Here is an 18,389-nt window from a genome sequence, read left to right as displayed (position 1 = left end):
CTGGTTACAAGTAAGCAACACACTGTTTTTCATATCTCTGATGAACTCTCATAGAATACAGTGTAGCAGGTGTCTGCAACACATCTTCATTATAAATAATCATAAGAAGTTTAGAATACAAGCACAAATTGATGTCTCCCCACTAGTGTGTGTTAAATATTCTAACTATATGAATTGTACCATTCAGCCCTTAATATTGTGAATGAATTTGGTTGTTTAACAAAAACAACAACAAAACCCAACTGTGGAGAACAGTTTGTCCCTTTTTATAGATCAGCATTTCACCCTCTTTAAATCTTTGAATTATTTGAATCTAAAAGCCATGTAATTATTTTGAAGGCTTGGTCCCAAGTCCCCGACTCCCTCTTTGTCTAATATCACAAATCAGATTATACATGATTTTTTTAAAAAGGGGCGTGGGGGGTAAGCCTTCTCTAAACTGTCTTTGGGGTAGAAAATCGCCATCCGAGCATAGGAGTCTTTATATGCTGCCAAATTCTGGAATGTCTGCCTTGCAAAGCTTCCCTAGGCAAGGAATTTGGAACATTTCTAAGAAAAAGATTTGAAAAAAGTTTAACTTGTGTGTTATATTAAAACACTGTTACCATTTCTTATCAGAACTCAGAACTATGGCCCTACCAGGAGTTGGAGTAACCAAGCTATTGTGAGACCAAAAACCAGAACGTCTGTTCTTCAGAGTCGCCGGAGACAGCTAGTAAAAATGCAGTATTTATTTTTAGCTGGCTGGTTGGCTTCTTGCTTGTATTTCAGTGTATACTCCTAGTCTCTCCTCTTTTTCTCTTCTCTTGTATCTGATATCAAAGGAATTTGTGGTACAACTAAGTCTGTTGCTAGCACAGATATATTGCACCCTCCCCTCCCTTCCCTTTCATTACCGCATTTACAATGTGCTCACGAGGGTCAATGAGCCTGTGTCCTCATCATTGTGAAAAGTAAGGAGGATATGCAGTCTCTCTCATGTGGTGTGGGTAGATAAATCTTTACACAGTTTAGCCCCAGTGCTGCTCATATCCTCCCAGTCTCCAGCTTCTACTTTTCTCTCTGTAGGCTAGGAGGATGTGGTAACATTATAGATGCATGTATTTCTTTAGCGTTTGTTTAGCCTACCCATCTGAAAGGGAAACTTAGTGCAAATATTTACCAAGCATTTACACACTGCTCTAGTGTTGCTGCTCTTTCCCTGCCCCAAGGGAAGTTGGAAAGATGGCAGAATATTCAACAGATGAATTATTCCTTGAGAAAGGACAAAAAAGCAAAGAAATGCAATTTGACTGTACAATGACAAATGCCAGAGATGTATTTTCCTTTGACCTAGGAGCCTTGTATCATTGTGGATACATTGATACCCCTAGTTCTCTAGGTAGCTGAGGAAACTCCCTTATTTGACTAGCCACAATTTTGGGCAGGTGTATTTGTTGGGATAACCAAACATCCCTGGGGTCCTCTGAAGAGTCCTTACTCTGGCAACTCAAGAAGTCACCAGAAAAGCTGAATCTGATTGGTGTATAGTTGCTCCAGCTTTACCACTGGGATTAGACCCTCTCTAAAAAAAAATAATAATCAAAGAATTGGTAGCTACCATCTCCTAATGGGTTAACGAGCCAGAGGACTAAAGTATAATGGGGGAGAGCGCTTCCAATCTAATTGTAGCTACCTAACTTTGCTAAAAGATTAGCTTCAGTCTGCCACAAAAGCATTTTTAGCCTACTTTCCTTAAGGAAAGTAAGCTTATAAGATCACCCAGGGGTGTGTGTGTGTGTGTGTGTGTGTGTCATCAATTTTGCAATGCCTGGACCGATTTGAACCAAATCTGGTACAGTTGTAGGGACACCTCAAGGGCATAATCTATGATGAGGTCATCCACCCCAATTCAAGATGGTGAATATGTGAACATTCGAGGCACAAATACACTAACTTGTGAACTGCCTAACCAATTTGAACCAAATTTGGTACGGCTGTGGGAACTTGTAGGGACACCTCAACAGCGTAGTTTGTGATGATGTCATCCACACTAGTTCAAGATAGGCGTGTGGATGTTTGAGGTGGAAGTGGGCTAACTTGTGAAGATAGTAATTATCAAGTAAGATTATAGTGAAAGGAAAGTAGGCAGATAAGTTCTTACCAGAACTTCTTGGGTCTTTTAGCAACTCTCCAATGTGAAAATGACTTTTCATCTTGGTGAATAAGAATCCACAGGAGCCAGATGACGCTATTCTGAGCCTTTCAACACAATCCCACTCAGAGTTAGGCATGCCTAAGCCCATTGAAATTAATGGCTAACATCCTGACTAACAAAGCTCTCATGCTTCTAGGGCAGGCCTGCTCAACTTTTGCCCCCCCACCTGTTTTTTGTACTACAACTCCCATAATCCACAATGGCCAGTAGCCAAGGATTATGAGAACTGTAGGCCAACATCTGCAGGAGGGCCAAAGTTGAGCAGCCCTCTAGGGTCTGCAGGGATGTGATGGGAGTACTTGCATAAACTCCTCCTGTCCTGCGAGAGCACAGTGGTGTACCAACTTTAGATTCCAGTGTGCTCTCCGCACCCTTGAAGGGCTCTGCAAGAGCAGAAATACTTACAGGGCAAAACCTCCCTTGATTTCTAAGGGCAAGTCTGGGGTGGGTCAGATCAGTGATAAGGTCAACCATTGATAGAAAAAGGTACTCTTGCCTCTTGGAAATGAAGGCAGACTGAAGACCTCAGATATAGACATACAGAATATCTGTAAATTTTATAATTTGACATGTTGCAATCCTATGTTTCTGTAACAAACATGTATTTCATATTGTAAGGGATTTTTAAGAGAAATTATCCCACAGGGAATCGGAAACCTAGAGTGTTCATTAGTTGTCAAGTGACCCAAGGAAGCAAGGCAATCCACAAGTTATCAATACAAGAACTTTATTCTCACCAGACTTGACAGGAGCAGTTAACAACATGGCAGTCTTATAACCACATAGGATTAATCACAGATCCGACACCCAGTCACTGAGTCAAACACAGATGCTGAGTCAAGTATTGGAAGGTTAGTTAGTAAAGGCACAAGGAAGAGATAAGAGGGAACAAAAGAGCAACAACAAAAAAGGTGCTGTCTATGGCTTTCACCAGATTTTTGTACTCCATCTTGAGTAACCTTTCACCTAATTACCTACCCCCTTGTTTGTTTTCCATTGATTGGTTGGTCCCCGTCCCCCCAAATTGTCCACTTCAGTTATCAGATGTATCACCCCTAATACTGAAGTTACAATTATGCACATTGTGGTTGTATTGTATCCTGTGCCATTTGTTTTCAGAACATTGCCTGTTTATTCCTTTTTGATCTTAAAAACACTGTGGCTTTGTGCTGGGCATGTTTCCTGAATTCTCTTGGTACACTGAAAGACATCTGTTCTATACACCTTCCTGTCACTTGACAATTCAGTACAAACATAAAGAGAGGAGGGAGAGAGAAAGAGAGAGCTTGCTTCCATACTTATAGAGGCCTGATAAAGCCCCCAAAGCCTAAAAATTTGGTCAAGCTGAATGGTGAAGCTAACTATCAAATTTGCCCCATCCCAGAGTTCTAAATCTCTTCCCCCCAACCCCCACTCCCCCAACCTTTTGTTTGGAATGTCCGTAAGGAAACAAGGCACCTTGTTTGATGATGAGATTATATATTATTATTATTTGTATCATGCTGTAAACTATGTATGTGTGTATGATCGATAGATGGATATATGTTGTAAAGGGTGGGGAGATATATATATATATATATGAGCTATTGCAAATCAGGAAGATATTAAGAAGGATATACTTAAACATTTTCATATCTGCCATTAAACCTCTTGGGTGTCAAAATAACTCATTGAGAAAAGAGGTATAGTCATATCCCTGTGAACCGGGCAAAGAGGTACCTTTCAAAGTGTTGGTCCTCTTATATTTAGCCAGGACTGAGTGACTGTCCCTCCAGCACAGTGTCCCTCCAGTGGCTGTTGCTGGTGCCTACCTTGTGTTCTTTTTCAGTTGTGAGCCCTTTGGGAACAATGAATTGTTGACTTATTCTTTTGAGAGCTTTTTCATTGAAAAGTGGTGTATGAACAATAATAAAAATAATTTGACAAAGAGCAGCATGTATATTACAACTTTATTTTTTTGTAGGAAGTTGCCGATGCCAGATCGGAGGAGGATGAGAATTCTGTGTGCCAGAAATCAACTAGAAGAAGAGTGACCACAGTAGTCAAGGAAGGGGATGAAAGTAGGTTTGCAGTTCTGAGTTTTGATGGGTGAAGGGAGGACAGTTAATCTCTCTCATCTATGTTTGCTAGGAGCATCATCAGTCTAATGAGCAGGGCAGGGGGTCACCCTGGTCTATTGTGTTTCCATTTCTTTTCATGTTTCCTGTTTAGGTGTGTATCGAGTTCTGGGTTCTTGAGAGAGGCTAGGGATTTTGTTGTGATACCATTCAGCCCATGTACTCACGTGGCCTCCAGAGAAATCGTTGAGTCCGCAGACTAATTGTTCTGGAGAGTTTCAGTATTCATGTGAATGCCCCTTGTTTAATGTGGCTCAGGATATCACGAGCTTGTCTCGGTTGGTATCCAGGGCTTTTTAAAAGAAAAATTCAGAACTGCACAGTGATGAGAATAAATTTACTCGCACAGCATTTCCCACTATAGACATTGTATGTGTGTTTCTTATCTGTGTGCACACATTTTGTTGCCTGGAATCACATTCCCGGAGCTGGTCCAAACAATACCGGCTCTGGCACAATTTCACCTCCTGAGCCCCCTCAGAATCACCCTGAAGAACTGTTCCAAACAATCTCCTCTCCTTGGAATTTTCAACCAGAGCCAGCCAATCCTAGTCCAGCTATAACTCTTTAAACTGATAGGCCAGTATCTTCTATGGAGCTCTTCCAATTGCTCTGTTCGGATGTCACCAAACTCGTGAGTGTTTAACATAGCTGTTGTCTGTATATAACCAGAAGCAACCAAGTGAACAATCCCATCACTATATACATTATATCTATTTCACCTAGAAAACAGATTAATGAAAGCAAAAACCTCTGGTTTACAGGGATAGTTATGGGTTTGGCAGAGATTCTGCACCAGTTAAAGTTCTGGCTGTTGAGCAGCTGAAGTTTGCCCCAAGCCTTTGCCTGGTTTTATTTCTAGGTGACCTGCACAAAGCAGATCATTGCCTCCTAAACTTAGAAGGAACAATTAATGATGTAGAAGTTCCCAACCAATATCTTTCTCTTGTTCACTTCCTTCTGTAGGGTTACCTATTTTTCCATGAGATTTGCTTATGAGTCTTTAACCTCTGATATTTCAGTCATGTCCCTTTTAAAGTTTTTAAGATTTGAGTCTGCTTTCACCTCTTGTTAAAATTGCTCACTCTCAACCAATTCCTTTTCTGGTCCCAATTCTATATTCACAGTGGGTTTTTTTTATTTTTGCTACTTTTCTCACTTCTGTTATCAGCCTCTATGACAGAGGACAGGCTCTCCTCTTCTACAATAGATTAAAAAGGGAGTTCATTTTCCCTTTTCCCTTCCAAAATAGGTGTCTCAGGTAGGGTTGTATTTATACATTGACTTTGGGTAGAAATGTATATCTGTGCCTCTAATCCTAGAATATCTTTCTCAACAATTAATTGTGCTAATGGATCCTCCATAACACCAATCTCAAAAAGTCCTCAAGATCTCCTCCATTCCAATGGAGCGCTGTCAACAGAAATCTCAAGAGGTTTTTTGCTTCCTACTTGCTTCTTAATGCCTGTTTGGGACACTATCCCTGTTGGAGGCTGGATCAGACCTAATCACAGATATGGAGGTCCTCGTATCAAGCATTCCCAACACCGGCTTATTTCCCAGCAAAACAGATTCTCTATATTTTCCATTGTCAATAAAACATTAAAGTTCATTAAAGTTGGTGGTTATAAACCCACAAGTATGCTTATCTTCCTCCTTAACCATATGAATAGCAAATAGCCAAAGTCTATTTGCTATTCAAGAGCCAGCGTGGTGTAGTGGTTAGAGCGCTGTACTAGGACCGGGGAGACCCGAGTTCAGATCCCCATTCAGCCATGATACTAGCTGGGTGACTCTGGGCCAGTCACTTCTCTCTCAGCCTAACCTACTTCACAGGGTTGTTGTGAAGAGAAACCTAAGTATGTAATACACCGCTCTGGGCTCCTTGGAGGAAAAGCGGGATATAAAATGTAAATAAAAAAAATGTCTGGCATTTTTTTGGAGGCCTTTGAGGATGCATTAGGCTAGTATTACTGCAGTGCATTTAGTTTTGGGGTTGCGGTCAAACTGGTCCACCATGAACCAGACAGTTTGATTGCGAACCACTCCGAACCAGTTCAGGCTTGTTTGTTGGTCCAATAAATTGGTTCCTAGGGTGGTGGTTTGGTCTGAATACGGACTGAACCGCCACCCGTGGTCCATGCACACCCCTAGTTGTTGACTCTATTTATAGCTGTGCCATATTGTGTTAATTGACTCGTACTTTTATTATTTTTATTGACAATGTTGTTAACCACTTCAAATATGTATTGAGATACCAAGATGGAATGTACATTTTTAAGTAATGTGAAACATCTTCAGACCACAGCCACATATTATGCATTTGCCTATTTCCATCCAGTGGCTGGTGACTTTAAATAAGAGTGTGATTTTTTTGGTATTGGGAGTCAGTGTGACTGTTAAGTTGATGCTCATGTTTAAATTTAACTAGATGCTCCATGTATTCTCTTGAAATATTTGTTGACAGGACAAAGCCTAGAAGGAGAAGATCTTGGAGAACTTGTGAACACAGTGCAATCTGAAACTAATTTGGATTGCCATGAAAAGGGTCGTCTTTCCAGTGGCACTTTGTGCAGCAAACCTGTTCTGGGTGACATAGGAACTAAACAATGCAAGGACCTTTTCTGGACTGGTAACACGCAAAAGGGAAAAATCAGTACAGGCAGACAAGAATCTACTCATAATGAGGACGTCACAGAAAACGAGGAGGCATGCTTTAAAAATTGTAACAAAGAGAATCTTTGTTTGCTGGATGCCACTAGGGAAGGCAATGTGGGCAGATTTCTTAATGTAAGTAACAGTTACATTATGTCGTTGTTGCTGTTTCCTTTAGTTTACTTAGATAACACAAAATTGATAGGCATTTTCAAATGCCTGGCAGTTTGGAAGCAAAATGGGGCCACCTCAAAATAAGGCAGTAGTCTACATACTCCAGGGACTCCCTGGGTATGTAGAAGTGGATTTTATTTCATTCTTTTAAATCTGAAAAACAAAATGGTCTCACCGGTGGGCTTCCACAACCCATGGGCTACTGAGGATTGCTGATGTCCATGGTAAGTCACTTAAATAACCTGGACTCTCACCCTCCTAAGCTCACAGAGAAATGCATCTCCATCCTGCTCTAGGTAGCAATACTCTCAGGGACCCCCCATAGGTCTCAGAAGAGTTCTGAGAGTCCTCATTCAATACTGTAGGGAGGATCTACTGGAAACTTAACCTACCACAAAACCAAAATTATGGTCTTTGCCAAGAGACCAAAGACACACTCATGGCATATGAATGGGAACACAATCGAGCAAGTCACATGCTTCAAATACCTGGGGGTGGTCTTCCACACTTCTGGCACCAAGAAGACTCATGGCAACCACGTTGCACTTAATGCCCAGAGGAGTGCTGCTGCTATTTTAAAATTATTTTGAACCAAGACAATACATACCCGCGGCCCTCAAATTATTTCTGTCTAAGCTGCTGGCCCAGCTCCTCTGTGGCGCTCAGCTGGGCCCCTTTTCTAACTTTGCCCATCTGGAGCGTGTCCAGTCCAAATTCTTAATTTCTGTATTCTAGGCACCCTGATGTGTCCCCAATGTTGGCCTATGACTGGAGGCAGGCCTGGTGAAAGTGGAGGCCAGAGTATATCCGACCATACTCAATTACTGGCTAAGACTATCCTTCCAGTGGGTCTAGCAATAGCAATAGCACTTACATTTATATACCGCTCTATAGCTGGAAGCTCTCTAAGCGGTTTACAATGATTTAGCATATTGCCCCCAACATTCTGGGTACTCATTTTACCGACCTCGGAAGGATGGAAGGCTGAGTCAACCTTGAGCCCCTGGTCAGGATCGAACTTGTAACCTTCTGGTTACAGGGCGGCAGTTTTACCACTGCGCCACCAGGGGCTCTTCTAGCCACCTAACACTACAGGATGATTACTAATGCACATGGAAATGAACTCTCGTGGTGAAAATTACATCACTTGGACTGTCCCCTGCCCACCTCCTCTCTATGGGCCATGAGCAGGCCAGAACACTCCTCAAACATGTTTTTAACTTTTGTAAACCGCCTTGGGGCTATCTTTTTAACGAAAGGCGGTATAAAAATGCAAAAATAAATAAATAAATAAATAAAAACAGCGTATAAGATACAGAGTGCCCAACAGACAGGGTCTCAAACTTCCTCATAACTGAAAGTCAAAGATATATAGCAGTGCCTGCTGTATATCTTAAGCGGCTAGAAGTCCCGAATCCAAAAAAGGGCCTTCACCATGGCCCTCTTTGGTGCCCTCCCCTCAGCAGGGCTAGACAGAAGATACAGGAAGATCCCCTTCTCGGAACATCTGTGCCCATGCAATTCTGGGCAAGTTGAAACCACAGAGCACATCCTTCTCTATTGCCTATTCTACAGAGACATCAGAAAGACCCTTGTTCTCCCACATCTTACTAGGTTGCCTGGCCACACAGTCCAATTCTACGCCACCCTATTACTCTCTGACTGAAATCCTTCCACATCACATGCTGTTGCCATGTTTTGCATAACTGCATGCAGAATTTGCCAGGATTTGACTACCAGCAACTGTTAACCAAGCACAGTACAGCTCCTAGACCTATTTTTAAATTTTTATACTAATTCTGTAGCTCCCTACAGCTTTATCCATATATATTTTAGTCCAATGTTTACAATCTTGCAGCTCTTATCTCAATAGCTTTTAGTTATTTTTATACCTTTAATCTCTTTGAGCTATAAAACCTTTTAGTTCTCAGGAACTATTATAATTTTTCCTTTTAACTACAAAACTTTTTTACTTTACATAGTTCTACACTGTAATAGCTGATTTAAAGTTTCTGTGTTCTGATTGCCTTATGCTGGTCAAAGACCGAAACTGATTGATTGTGCATGTAATATAAAAATAATTTCAGAGTAAAAACAAATCTCTTTACACTGAACAAATATGGTTTAGTTGCAGACGGTCACATACAGTATAAGCTCAGATAACTTCTAAATAGCCTTTACTAACTTTGGGAAGTTATTTTGACATGGTAAGACAGGAGACCAAGTTTCCTAACTGAGTAAAATCAAGTTCCAAGAATTAAAAACTGTTAGGTGATTAATTTGCACTAAACTCATATTTTGTTCAAGATAGGGAGATTTTGATAAGCAAAATCTTGCTTGTTTGTTTTTGGCTGTGCTATGTTTCCTGAGTTATCAAAGTAGATGAACTAAGGACAAGAAAAGACTGATCCAATTTCCACAACTGCATTCTCTTGCTTTTACATCCTAAAGTTGGACATATTGAATATAATAATTTTTTCTTTCTAGTAATTTGGGATTCTGAGACTGTTCTGTTCTGGACTATCAAAATATTTTGAGGTAATTCAGGAACACGAGCAGTTAAGCAATGCAATTCGTGAATTATTTAATTTGTTTTATGGGAGAAAAGAATTGTTACTTTTATTGTCAAATAAAAATTGTATCTATTTGTAACCAAATGTATGCTAATCATTTGGCAGCATAAGCCCTCTTCCCTCTTGTACTATGTTAGATATTAGATCAAGTAAAATATTTCCTGTAAGTTAACGTTAATGGAATTTCTCAAAAGTATTCATAATGAAACATGGTCCAGCTGCCCAAATTGTCAATTTCTCAAACTAGAGTATAACTATCTAAGTTGTATAAGACTGTATATTAAAAAACAACCAGATGATCCCACTGTGTTTAACTTGTATTCATGTTTCATTTATAGCACAGCTGCTGTCCTAATCTCTTTGTACAGAGTGTGTTTGTAGAGACCCACAACAAAAAATTTCCCTGGGTGGCATTCTTCACAAACAGGTTTGAAACAGTATTTGTTGCTTTCAATTCATTAGAAATAACTGCAGTAGCAAAAATCTAAGAAAAGTGATTACTTGATCTGTGATCTTGTGCTGCAGAGTGCGGGATCTTGCACAAAGTGAGGTTGCTTCTAGCCACTTGTGCTGTGTCCTAAAGGCTGTTGTTGGAACAATTTTGCCTCCACAGGCAGGATGTGAAAAGGTAGAAGAATCGCCTCCATTGCTGCATGTGGAAAGCAGCAGGGTATTGCTGCTCTTGGAGTAATGGCTACAGTAATTAGGTGTGGGTAAGGAAAGAGAGAGGGCTGCCTCTCTGTTCAACCAGAGATGTACAAAGGATTTCTACTGTCCTGTCCTTCTCCCTTTCCTTCATCAGGCTGTGCTGTGCACAGCTAGCACAGGAAGGAGGAACGCATGCCAGCTGTTCAGAAAGCATTATGAGGAAGCATTGCTGCATAGTTATGATCCACAAACCCTTACGGTATGGGTTTTGCTAGTGAAACAAGTGGCTCTAAGCATATGCAGAGTGCCTTTTCTTCTTCTGTGCAGTCATTTCAATCGGGGGCAGGGGAGGGGGAAGACCAGGTTTCAAATGAGAAGGGCAGGTCGTCTTAAACTTTGCCAACTTTATTTTAGAAATTAAGCATGGAAAGTAAGTATAACTACTCTTCAATGATTGCTCTTATATTAACTAGGTGATATGTTTGTTTCTTAGGCATGTAAAAGCTGGAACTGAACTCACGTGGGATTATGGCTATGAAGCTGGAAGCATGCCTGAGACTGAAACTACCTGTCAGTGTGGGGCTCTTAAATGCAGGAAGAAAATTCTTTAAGATGTTTGGATCAAGTACTCATTTAACTACCATTTTGTGTACAGAAATGGAACACGCCTATCTTGCATTTAATGATGACAGATCTTTTCATTGGTTTTTCATTGAAGGAGATTTAATAATTTTAAGGAATTCTTTTATACAGATATCTGACATCTTCACTTCAGGCTTAGTGTCAGGTACCCTTATGTTACTGAACAGATTAAATAAATAAACACCATAATAAACAATAATGCTAATTTAGCTATTTCTAAGCCTTGGGAGGAGAGCTGGTCTTGTGATAGTAAAGTTGTGCTGACTCTTGGCGCCCACAGAGCCATGCAGTTTTCTTTGGTAGAATACCAGAGGGGTTTGCCATTGCCATCTCCCATGCAGTATGGGAGGATGCCTTTCAGCATCTTCTTGTGGTAGCAAATATGATTTGTATCCTTTGCTAAGAGGGTCTGCCCTGGTTGCATATGAATGGGAGACTACATGTGTGAACGCTGTAAGATATTCCCCTTCGGGGAAGGGGCCACTCTGGGAAGAGCTTGCATGCAGAAGGTTCCAAGTTCCCTCCCTGGCATCTCCAAGATAGGGCTGAGAGAGATTCCTGCCTGCAGCCTTGGAGAAGCTGCTGCCAATCTGTGTAGACAATACTGAGCTAGATGGACCAATGGTCTGACTCTGTTTATGATAGCTTTCTATGTTCCTAAGCCTAAAAACTCCTTAATAAACAATCTTAATATATGAAGTACAGTGCTTTGGTTTTGTGTACAGTAGAAGCCCTCTGCCTGCTATTAGCCAATCAAGACCACAGAAGTCAATGGCAAAATAAGGAACCTGTCTGCAAACTCTTCTACAGGTCATTTTTTTGCCACTTAGTTCTGTGAATCTATGCTTCCAGCAAGCCACATGCTGGTTTCCCTGGATTGTTGAGCTTTGCCTTGGCACTAGCCCTACCTTGCCCTTCCTGGGAGGTTGGAATGGAATCCAATGGACACAGATGATATTTTGGAAGACTATTAACAGTCCTGATGAGTCTGGGGCATTCAAAAATAGTGAACCATTCTTGTGGGGAGTTGTAGCTCCTTTGGGAGCCATTTAAAAAAACAAACAACTCTATAAATCTTTCCCCTGGTGAAGAGCATATGCTTGAAATGTGTTGAGACCATTATTTGGCTTCTTTCAATACATCGATTGGATGCCGTTGCTCCTTTTTGGGTTGTAGAGCTGCTGTCTTTGTTTTGTCTTCCTAGAAAGTACCCACCTCTGACATTCGACTGCTGTTCTGTTAGAAACTTGTTCTCTGGAGTTAATGTGATCTGATCTTATTACTATACTGTCATGGTTGTTAAGGATGCCTCTGGGAAGATCACAAGCAGGGCATTAATGTTATAATCATCCTGTTCATTTCCACTAGGTCATAATTAGAGAAATGTGGCATTTGAATGTGTTTTCATCTCCATACTAACAAAAAATATAATAATCCAAGTTGCTTGACAGCCACTTCCATGAAAGGGGGATTTCTCCACAACAGAGCTGTCTCAACAATGGTGGTGGAAGCATCAGCCTGAGAGAGGCTTTTTCCATCTTGCCACCTTGATGCTTTGCTGTCATACTTACATTTCCATAGATGTGAACTGGCATGTCTGAGGGAGTATTGGGAAAGCAAACTTTCAGCTCTTGAGATGCATTGATGATGATGTATCTTTTTGTAATTCTAGATCTTATTCCTTGTCTTCGAGTCATCAACAGCTAGATTAGAACAATATAATCAGATTAATCATTAAAATAATTCTAATCATTAAAATCTCAGATTATTTTGCTGTAGGGAGAGGGGGAAGAATAGTTCTTTAAAACTATGTACAATATCCATTATAACTAGTTATACATACATTGTTTGTACGAAATAGAATATTTGGAAATCGTGTGTGTTTCTTGGTTGAGAATTCAAACCTGCATCTTCCTTGACATACTTAACATCTAAAAGTGTTTGCATGTTCATTTGTTCACTTGGGCCAGCTTCTTCTGTTCAGGAGGATGAATGTTGTTGTTTTTCCTTTTCTGAATTTCAAAACTGCCCACTCTGCCCTTTAAAAAACCCCATAGAAAACCTCTGGAATATTGCTGGTACTAAGGCAATAGTTAGGAAGAGATGTGGCCATTCTTAGTTTATCTTGGACATCTCAAGTGCATTCATAAGGCCTGTTCAAACATAGCTGCTTCTCTGAGACACTGCCTAGGACTGAGCCCCAGCTTGAGAGTTTGCTTTAGTCTTCACCTTGCTGTGCGAAACAATATAACTAGCCAAAAGAAATAAAGTCAGGTTCTGTCTTACAGGGTCAGGGAAATCTTGTTTACAAATATATATTTTTGCCTGCGTTCAGAGTGGCTTCTCCCAGAAATCATACCCTAAAAAACACACATGCTTCAGCCTGTCAACCATTGCTAATGAATTCAAATCCCCAGATGGACTGGAGGACCTTCCGAAGTACCCCTGTGAGTACACTCTATCACCTATAAGTGAATACTCAGTACTTCTTTATCTACTTGGCTACACTTAGTGCTCCTGGAATCAATTGCTATTGTTTTATATGAACTTTTACTTTGGTCTTTAATAATATGGCATCTGTAAAAAATATTACCATGAGACCCCACATAAGTTTAAAAGAAACAAAAGTTTTTTTTCATTCATTAGCAACTGTTGTTGACAGGGCTGACCATATTTTTTAGTGTATGGTTTCTGAGATAAACCACTGAAGAAGACAACTTTGTCAAAACTCATCTGGCTAAGATTTATAGGAACATCCTACACTGATTATTGCTTGGAGGACTGCTAATATACCTAATACAAAGGTTGAGGACTATATAAATTGAGACCTGTGTTTCATCTATGAAGTCGTCCTCGGAGGAAATTGTATTTGGCAAAGGAGAGAATGATTTGATATGAAGAGTGGTTGTATTTTATATGATTGTTACATTTTATAGTATGAGAAATTTTGATATGGTTTTAATAAAAGCATTTTGTTAGAATGTGTTAGTAATTATTGAGAATATATATTATAGTTGTATCTTTTTTTTTATTTTTAGAATTGCTGTTTGTCAGAAGATCAAAGTTATTTCTCTCTCTCCAGAAACAGAGGTACATTCACAAAAGTATCCTCTGTCACAAATATGCCCAAAGAGAGGTGCCCCAGATCCTTTGGCTGAACCCTTTCAGACAAGAAAGAGCAGCCTGTCTTCAGAAGCTGAAGGAAACCCATTCCCAGTCTTACCTTAAAAACTTTCCCCTGAGATTGATAGCAATAAGAAAAGAATGGAACACATGAGTGTGATTGCTGACTCTGAAGCAAAGGAAGACTGTCAGGATTCAAGTTCTGAAAGTTGCCTGAAGCTGAGTCTGTGAAGCTCCTGAGACTACAGCTTCATTTGTTCCAGAGAGAAGAAGGAATGCCCCACTAAGTTTCCTTTAGCCATAACCAAAGTTCATAAGCAAGAAGAAGAATTTGTGCCTAGCCCACGTTTGAATGCTTTTGTGTACATACACCCAAGAGCCAGAAACCTGTGATATTTTATGTGCACCAACTCAAGAGGAGAGCAGAACTAAGCATACTTTAGTGCATGGAACTAGCATTGAGACACTTGGTGGCCAGGTGCTGTCAGGAATTAAAACCCATGCAGACCACAGTGACCAAGAACCCTGTGTAGCCTCGAAGCCTACATCTGTGGACACAGACAGAAAGACCATGGTCTTGTGATTCCTCTTTTAGAATTGCCATTGCTGCTTCTCTCCAGTGAATGAACAAACAATCTCTTAATCCAGGCAAGTGCGCTGTAGTGCACAGGGGCACCTAACCAAGGAAATTCTAACATTTAGGGGAACAAGACAAGGTTGCATTTTGGCTCCACTATTGTTTAACTTTTAGATTAATTCCCTTGCTTCCCATTTAAACAATTTGGATCATCACCCTCCCAAATCAGTGGATAAGCATCTCACTATTTTCTTGTACGCAGATGATGCCGTCATTCTTTCGCAAACTCCAATAGGTTTAAGAAGAGCATTGTGCTCTTTGGCCTCCTATTGTAAGGAGCATTCACTTGAAATTAATTGTAGTAAAACCAAGATTCTAGTATTTGTGAAAAGACCAACAAATTACAATTGGATACTAAATGGGTACAAGCTGCAACAAGTAAAACAATTTAAGCACCTTGGTGTAATATTTCATGCCTCTGGCTGCAGATAAGCACACAGAGAATATGTTAGAATGCTAAGATCACACAGGCAATTCAATCGCATTACTACTCCAGGGGTGCCCAAAGTCTGTGCACAGCTCTTGAACGGAGTGCAGCTGGGCATATACCCTAATTTATCTAAACTAGAAGGTCTTTATAGCCATAACAAGAAAGCAACCTATCACGCTAACTGCTTGTTCTACCCCATCTCCAATGACCTTTGGGTTCTTTGTGAACTGCATCTACAGATGGAGGAAGAGTGTGAATGCTTCTGTATAGGCGCCACTTTGGTTGTTTGAAGAATGTGTTAGCAATGAAGAGATTGGCTTGGCAGAAACTAATAATGTTCTCCTGCTTCGTTTCTGTTTCCTAGGCCATATAGGCTGACTGTGTTTACCTCTTTACCTTTTCCAACTTTGGCATTCCAGTCTCCAATCACCAGCATCACATCACTTGATTTCAATAGGTTAAGAAGCAATGTAGTCTTGGATGCTACCTACTGGTGGTGGTTGTTTTTTAACCAGAAGGTTTTTCACACATGGCTTTATGCCTTAGGGTATCTGAGGAGCAAATCTACTTGCAGCTGCTTCGAGGCAGTTTAATTAGGGGAATTAGAATTCTTCAAACAACCAAAGTGGCGCCTATACAGAAGCATTCACACTCTTCCCCCATCTGTAGATGCAGTTCACAAAGAACCCAAAGGTCATTGGAGATGACCTTTACTTTAAATCATTCACCCAGGCACAGGAACCACCAACCAGCAGTACTTCTGTCTTGTCTGGATTGAGTCTCAGCAGCTTATTCACCCTCATCCAGTCCATTACTGCATCGAAGCACCAATTCAGGACAGTCACTGCCTCACCTGCATCTGATGAAAAAGAGAGATACAACTGAGTGTCATCTGCATACTGATGAAACCTCAAGCCAAATCTCCTGATGACCTCTCCTATGTTGCTTATTATCTATTTCATGTAGATAATAAACATAGGGGAAAGAATGGAACCTTGTGGAACCCCATAGCATAACTGCCAAGGGGTTGAGCAGTAGTCTCCCAGCACCACCTTCTGGGAATTGGCCTCAAGATAGGAGTAGAACCAGCTCCAAACAATGCCTCCCACACCCAACTCAGCCAGCCTATCCAAAAGGATAGTTGTTTACATCCTCTGGGTCCAGACTGGGCTTCTTTAGGAATGGTTGAATAATAGCTTGCTTCAGTGAAGCTGGGACTACTCCCTCTCTCAATGAAGCATTTAATACCTGCTGGACCCAGCTAAAAATTCCCTCCTTACTAGATTTAATGAGCCATGAAGGGCAAGTGTCAAGCATGCACTTGGTCGGCCAAACTCGACTAAATACCTTGTCCACATCCTCAGGTACCAATAATTGAAACTCCTCCAGCAAAACTAGACCAGGCTTTGCTCCGGGCACCTCTCCCAATGATCCTGCATCAGCCATAGTATCCAACTCATGGCAAATGCAAGCGAATTTACCTTCAAAGTGCTGTGCAAATGCATCACAGCATGCTACCGGGATTTTTAATGCATCTTGCCAGGAGCCAGATTTCGAAAGGCCCCGCACCACCCTGAAAAACCCTGCTGGATGACACTTGAGAGGATGCAATGGTGGGTGAAAAAAAAATGTGTTTCTTCTGTTCCATCACTGCCACAGAGTAGGGTCAGTAATGAGCTCGAACTTGTATTCGCTCAGACTCGCCCCGAGTTTTCCTCCACTTGCGCGTCAGCCATCTCCCAGCTTCATCGCCCTCAGTTCAGGTCCAAGGAGCTGCAGGGGTTCTGCTTTGTGGGAGAGGGCACTTGGGAGCAATCCTGTCAACTGCCTGAGCCAACTCTCCAGAGATCAACTAGATCTACAACAGGAGCACCTGCCATGCCAGCTGGAAAACCCCTTAGAGCTATCAGGAATCGATCAGAGTCTATCAGTCTCTGGAGATAGACCATTTTTATAAGTCCCCCACCCTTGCAGAGAGGTGTAGCTGCTAAGGCGCTAAACCTCAGAAGGATGTGATCTGACCGTGACAAGGGCATAGATGACATATCCCCCAGATTCAAATCACCATCCTCCTGTCCAGTTGAAAAAACCAGTTCCAGAGTGTGCCCCAGCCCCAATTCATGTGCTTGGCCAACAACATGTTGGGACAGCCCCATGGTTGTCATGGCAGCCATGAAGTCCTGAGCTGCCCCAGACAAGGCAGCCTCAGCATGGATGTTGAAGTCACTTAGAATAATCATTCTGGGAATCCTCAGCACCACATCTGAGACCAGCTCTGTGAGCTCAGGTATGGAGACAGCTGAGCAGCAGGATGGACAGTACACCAACAGAATCCCCACTCTATCCTGAGAACCCAACACCAGGTACAAACACTCTGAGCTGGCATTCACTTGGACAGGGGACCTAGTGAGGAAAATAGAGCTTTTGTAAATTACAGCGACGCCCTCCCTGGCCCTCCAGCCTATGCGGATGCTGTACTAAATATCCAGGTGGACACAGCTGGGAAAGACTAATCTCTCCCAGTTCCCCCACCCAGTTCTCTGTAATACTAACCAGGTCACCCCCTTCCTCCACAATTAGATCATGGACGATAGAAATCTTGTTCTGAACTGACCTGGCATTAAACAGCAGCACCAGCAGGCCAAAGGACAGGCTAGTAAAGCAGCCAGGAATCCTCCCATTATGGAAACAACCAGAAGAAGGGATAGGAATAAGATGTTCAACCACCCTTCCCCACTTCTGATGTAAGCGAGACCTCACCCCACCCCAAAGAACAATTTGTTATGGGGTGGCTAACAAATAAAGTTTATTATTATTATCAGTTGTTGTTGTTGTTGTTTTGCGGAAGGAGCAAGTCCATGGAGTTCAACTGGATTTAGCTCAACTGTACTTACATAAGACTGCAGCCATGATTAATACTTATTATGAGATGACACTGAGATGTAACTACAGTACATATACTGTTTTACTTAAGGACTTGTTTCTGAGTAAGCATGGATATGGTCAAGTGGGCCATAAGCATTCATGCTAGTAAATATGTGTACATTTTTAACAAAATGGCTATGGCTCATTTACTAGCGCTAATAATACCATAAGTTCAACAATGTCTACTTTAATTGAATGATGACTGTATCTATCTTATTAGTGTTGGTTTTTTCTGGATTATTCAGCGACCACAATAAAGTTTGACTGA

At 41.3% G+C, this 18,389-nt stretch overlaps 1 protein-coding gene across 5 annotated transcripts in view; it reads left to right on the top strand.

Moving 5' to 3' along the window:
* The window catches only part of SETDB2 (SET domain bifurcated histone lysine methyltransferase 2), a 44,982-nt gene extending 26,968 nt beyond the window's left edge, over positions 1-18,014 (top strand). The window contains exons 9-14 of one of the 5 annotated variants that reach the window (XR_008313125.1): positions 619-715; positions 4,161-4,257; positions 6,782-7,104; positions 10,055-10,143; positions 10,858-14,096; positions 17,777-18,014. Coding sequence is in view for 2 of the 5 variants with exons in the window: in XM_053283837.1 (XP_053139812.1) it covers positions 619-715; positions 4,161-4,257; positions 6,782-7,104; positions 10,055-10,143; positions 10,858-10,975 (724 nt within the window). In the remaining 3 variants the exon portion in view is untranslated. Of the gene's footprint in view, positions 1-618; positions 716-4,160; positions 4,258-6,781; positions 7,105-9,630; positions 9,682-10,054; positions 10,144-10,857 lie in introns of all 5 variants that reach the window. The other 4 variants (XR_008313124.1, XR_008313126.1, XM_053283837.1 and 1 more) reach the window with 4 other exon arrangements.
* Positions 18,015-18,389: the final 375 nt, after the last annotated feature.

This window comes from Hemicordylus capensis, chromosome 1, assembly GCF_027244095.1.
Source record: "Hemicordylus capensis ecotype Gifberg chromosome 1, rHemCap1.1.pri, whole genome shotgun sequence".
Taxonomy (NCBI): domain Eukaryota; kingdom Metazoa; phylum Chordata; class Lepidosauria; order Squamata; family Cordylidae; genus Hemicordylus; species Hemicordylus capensis.
The sequence above is the reverse complement of the archived record's forward strand: the minus strand, read 5'-3'. Positions and strand labels throughout refer to the sequence as shown.